Below are 4,488 nucleotides of genomic sequence, written 5' to 3'. Positions count from 1 at the left end.
CGCTGTTGGAGAGATTTTTCATTATAAATCGATTACATACATATTTGGCTCTGTGCTGCAGCATGCACAATCTGGATTCATCCAATATAATATTAGTGGGAGTGCTACTACGGTATCCTAGAGCAATTCTTAGAGCTGCGTATTGAATTCTCTCCAGCTTTATTATTAGGTTTTTAGTTTTAGAAACGAAAACAAAGAAACTGTAATCGATATGAGAATAAGGTTTTTTTGTATAAAGAAATGAGTGTGGAAAATTCAGCTCCCCATTTTATGCCACTAATAAATTTAAGAATGTTTAGTTTTTTTGAACATTTATTGCGAACGTAATCAATGTGCACATTGAATTTAAGTCGATAGTCGAAAAATATTCCTAAAAATTGAACATAGTTCCTAGATCTGATGGAGTGATTATCAATTTTAATCGAGCATGTACCTGGTCGGATCTCTTTTTGGTTGAAGTGAATTAGGATAGTCTTTTCAAGTGCTAAAGATAAACCAAGGTGGTCAAAATTGGCACCTAAGATGGTGATAGTTTTTTCTAAAGTTCTTTTACTTTTGCTAGGTATTGTAACTGGACAGTAAATAGCTATGTCATTCGCAAACTGTGAAATTTGGATAAAAGGATTTAGGCTGACTATAATATCATTCACGTAAATAAGATATAGGAGAGGGCTGAGGACTCCACCTTGGGACAAGCCCTTAAATACTTTTCTTATGAAAATGTAGGAGTCGTTAACAACAAACGTGACATTACGTTCGTGCGTTAGAAAGTTTACGAGATTAACAATGTTATGAGGGCATTCCATAGTACTGAATTTTTTCATTAGAATATCACTGTTAACATTATCAAACGCTCCTTTGACAAGAAAGCAAGCCAGTACGTCTTTGCCCATTGAAAAGGCCTCCTTCACGGACATAGTCAGCATTGTAAGGTTGTCAGCGCAAGATCTTCCTGGTCGAAAACTAGCCTGAGAAGAGGGGAAAAGGTCAGAAGTTTTTGGCCACCATTGAAGCCTTGACTTAATCATTTTTTCCAATATTTTACAGAGACAAGATGTTAACGAGATTGGTCGGATCCATCCTCCATTACCATCCTTCTTATTAATGAAAAACGTAAGACTTTCTTTCCACGCTGGAGAATATATACTGAGCGAATAGATCTCGTTGAATAGATCAAGTATTATCAGTTTGGTTGAGAGAGGCAGTTTGACAATTAAAATGTATTCAATTCTGTCAAGGCCTGGGGAAGCCTTCAGGTAAATTCATGGCTAAATTCGGCTAAATTCATGAAAGCCAAAAGGCGAATTGAGAAACTGGTTATTTTCATTAGCGTATAATTCTGGAAAGGCGAAAGTTGGAACCCAAGGAGGATTGAGTTTGTTAATTGCATCTTTTAGTTAATCGATCTGAGTAGCTTTCATTGAATTTAACACTGGCCCATTTATTTTTCAGGATCCTGCATATCTTCCAAACATATGTCACATCGGTTTCAAAGTAAATGCTTTCTGCGAATTTTCTGAAATTGTCAACATTTCTTTATATACTTTTTCGCAGAAGCTACGCGTTTCTTATATTCTATAAAATCAGCTATGTTGCGTGAGTATCTCCACTTTTTAAGTGCAGATTTTCTAAGACATATGAGCTTAGTACATTCCACCATGGAACTGGGTTCCTGTGCTATCTGATATTAGAGGTTTTTGGAGAAGGGGTTTGAAATGAACATTTCAAAAAAAATTGTATTTTCCGATGGTATCGAGTGAACTGAATGAAGGGTCTGGAAATTTCGAATGTGATTGTTTCATCAAGGTGTGATTGAATCCAGTTTTTTTGAAGGTAAATCCTCATTGTTTTTGGATGTAAAGTGTTTTATCGGCCAGAAGATTTACAATTATAGGAAAATGGTCTGATTCCCAGAAATCCTTAAAAATATTGAATTTAATTAAATCATAAATGGCTGGTGAGCAAAGAACTAGATCTATATTAGATAAACTATTTCGGTTAAAGTCAATGTGAGTAAGTGTGTTTGGATTAACTAGAATTAAATCAGAATCGTTTATCGAGTTTAGGAGTTTGATTCCGTTGGTATCTATATTGGAGCAGTTTCATGAAGTGTGACGGGAACTGAAATCGCTGAAGATGATACGGGGATCATGCATACTTAGAGAGGAAAAAAACTGGTTCCATTCTATTTGTGAGACCGAGCGTCCAAGAATCCTTAGCAGGCAGCTAAGTTTAAGGTGGAATTTAAGTAATGTATTTTGACTCCTTTTCAGGTTGTCCGTAATACCACACAGATCTTGAATGGGTGTAAATTTTAGACTTTTTTTTACCAAAAATATAATACCACCACCAGGTCTGTGAATTCTGTCAATTCTGTATGTGTGAAAACCGGAGAAATCAAATTTTTTATGATTTTTAAAATTAGTTTCTACGCCTATAAATACATCGACTTCTTCTAAGCGTTTTTGTAGTTTCTCTCTACGACTGCAAATTCCTCTGCAGTTCCAGTATAGCAACTTCAGCCCAGTACTAGAGCAAAGGTGACGGCAATTTGAATTCATGGAAAAGTTAATTAAGAATGGACTGATAGATTGATCGAAGCGTCGTCCTCTGATAAAATGGAGAAGTCGGAGTCCGAGTCTAGATCCTGCGATGAGAAAGATCCGTCTCCACAGTCCTTATCTTCGGTCCAGCTGCCATGAAGTTCAAATTTTTTAATAATACGTGAAATTATATTTTTAATCAATCTGTTTGACAAGCTGGGATAGGTTTCCCGCAGCATTTTAATTAACGAAGAAAGGTTGTTAGTGTAGGATTGTGCCAACTGAACAATGTCCGGATTGCCTTTGGCTTTAATTAGCAGTTCTTTATACTGTTCGAATTTTATAATATATATGTCCGGATTTTTAATAAAAATCTGTTTAATCAAAGTTTGGTTCAAGTGCCAAATCAATAGTTTTTGAGTCAACCTGATCAACCTTAGTTCCATCTTTCTTCTGCTTTTTGAGCGGAGTAATAGCCTAGGGGCCACAAAAGGAGAGGTCTCCCTGTTTGAGGGGAAGTTTGCATTGTGGTGGGGGTTACATTTTTATCCATTGTCGTGGGGTCAGCAGGCGAGGAACTACTGTTAGAGCTTGTAGAGAGTGGTCTCTTATTGGAAATTTTGTTTCGAATGGGGCCTTTATACTCCTCATTTAGAGACTATTGCTTTTCAATAATCAAAGGAGGAAATGATTCCGCCTTGTTTGTATTTCTCACTTTGGTAGATAATGAAGAGCTCTTAATTTGTTGTTGTGGTTTATTATTAGAGTTAGGACAATGTTTCGCCAGATGTCCTTCCCTCTTACATTGGGAACACTTTAAGTTGTCCGTTGAGATGAAGATCCAGTAAGAGGTTTCATCATAGTTTACTTGTAGACTCTCCGGAAATTTGTTTACATCGTCCGGATGAATATATACTTGTCTGCGAAAGCTGAGTATGTGTGTGAATCGTCCTTCTGTGAATCCTACTTTTATGAAGGAGATAGGAGAAACGATTCTAATTCCCATTTGCTTGAATGCATTTAGTATAACATTGTGAGGAATAATAGGACAGTTAGAGAGAATAATTCGCTTGGCTTTCATAATTAGCGGTTTAACAGAAATCAATCGGTGAGCATGTTTGAATTACCGGACGCAAGTTTGTCAACACATGTTTTGCATACATACTCTATTATTCGCAATTCTTGAAGCAAATCGAATATTAGTTGGGTTCAGAGCCTTCCTAACTCCCAAAATATAATCTTTTATGGTAATATCTTCGTATGCATTGAGTACAATAGCATGTTCCTTCGTGGGGAAATTTTCTTTCTAAACCACACTCGCGTATGTAGATTCTGGAGAAGCCATATTTTGAGGTGCGTTTACTTTATCCATTGTTTTAAAAAAAAATTCCTCTACACTGGAATTTATCTTTCGAATAAAAAATATGTAGAAATGTACGTTTGCCGCACCCAATCGAGTTGGGATGCGACAAAGACAAACACGAAATCACAGCAGTTAGCACTACGTATAGTCAGCACACGCGGAACAAAACACGTCCTACCTTCTTGCGTGTCAATACAGGACTGAAGAACAATACACTCTGTTATATCAAGGATGAAGATTTGCGCAAGAACTTACAAATTCCCTTCGTGTGGGAAGAAATCCAACGAAGATCTAATAGACATAAAACAAGAATAGAAAATCATCCAAACCTCTTAGCTGATACCCTGTGCATACATGCATAACACGAAAAAAAGACTAAAGTTAAATCGTAGTATCCACAGAACCTTGTAACGCAATCATAAATATAATTACACATTAGTGAAACTGCAATAATGTTTCTCCAGTAGAAGTTCACATTAGTATTCACGTGCAACCATTAAAATCGATATAATAACCTGTCGAATATCCACTAGGACAAATTGCAAGACTACTAGGAGTTTAAAAAATATTTACTAATATAGG

At 36.3% G+C, this 4,488-nt stretch overlaps 1 protein-coding gene across 1 annotated transcript; it reads right to left on the bottom strand.

The window, feature by feature from the left end:
- Positions 1-268: 268 nt before the first annotated feature.
- LOC122530817 lies at positions 269-1,028 on the bottom strand. Its single transcript, XM_043658131.1, has 2 exons — positions 434-1,028; positions 269-276 (listed from the first exon to the last, which is right to left on the bottom strand). Exons 1-2 carry the CDS (start codon positions 1,026-1,028, stop codon positions 269-271), a joined length of 603 nt encoding a protein of 200 aa, XP_043514066.1.
- Between the last annotated feature and the right edge of the window lie 3,460 nt (positions 1,029-4,488).

Source organism: Frieseomelitta varia, unplaced genomic scaffold, assembly GCF_011392965.1.
Source record: "Frieseomelitta varia isolate USP_RPSP 00005682 unplaced genomic scaffold, Fvar_1.2 scaffold_356, whole genome shotgun sequence".
In the NCBI taxonomy this organism is placed as follows: domain Eukaryota; kingdom Metazoa; phylum Arthropoda; class Insecta; order Hymenoptera; family Apidae; genus Frieseomelitta; species Frieseomelitta varia.
This window is presented reverse-complemented; position numbering and strand designations above follow the sequence as displayed.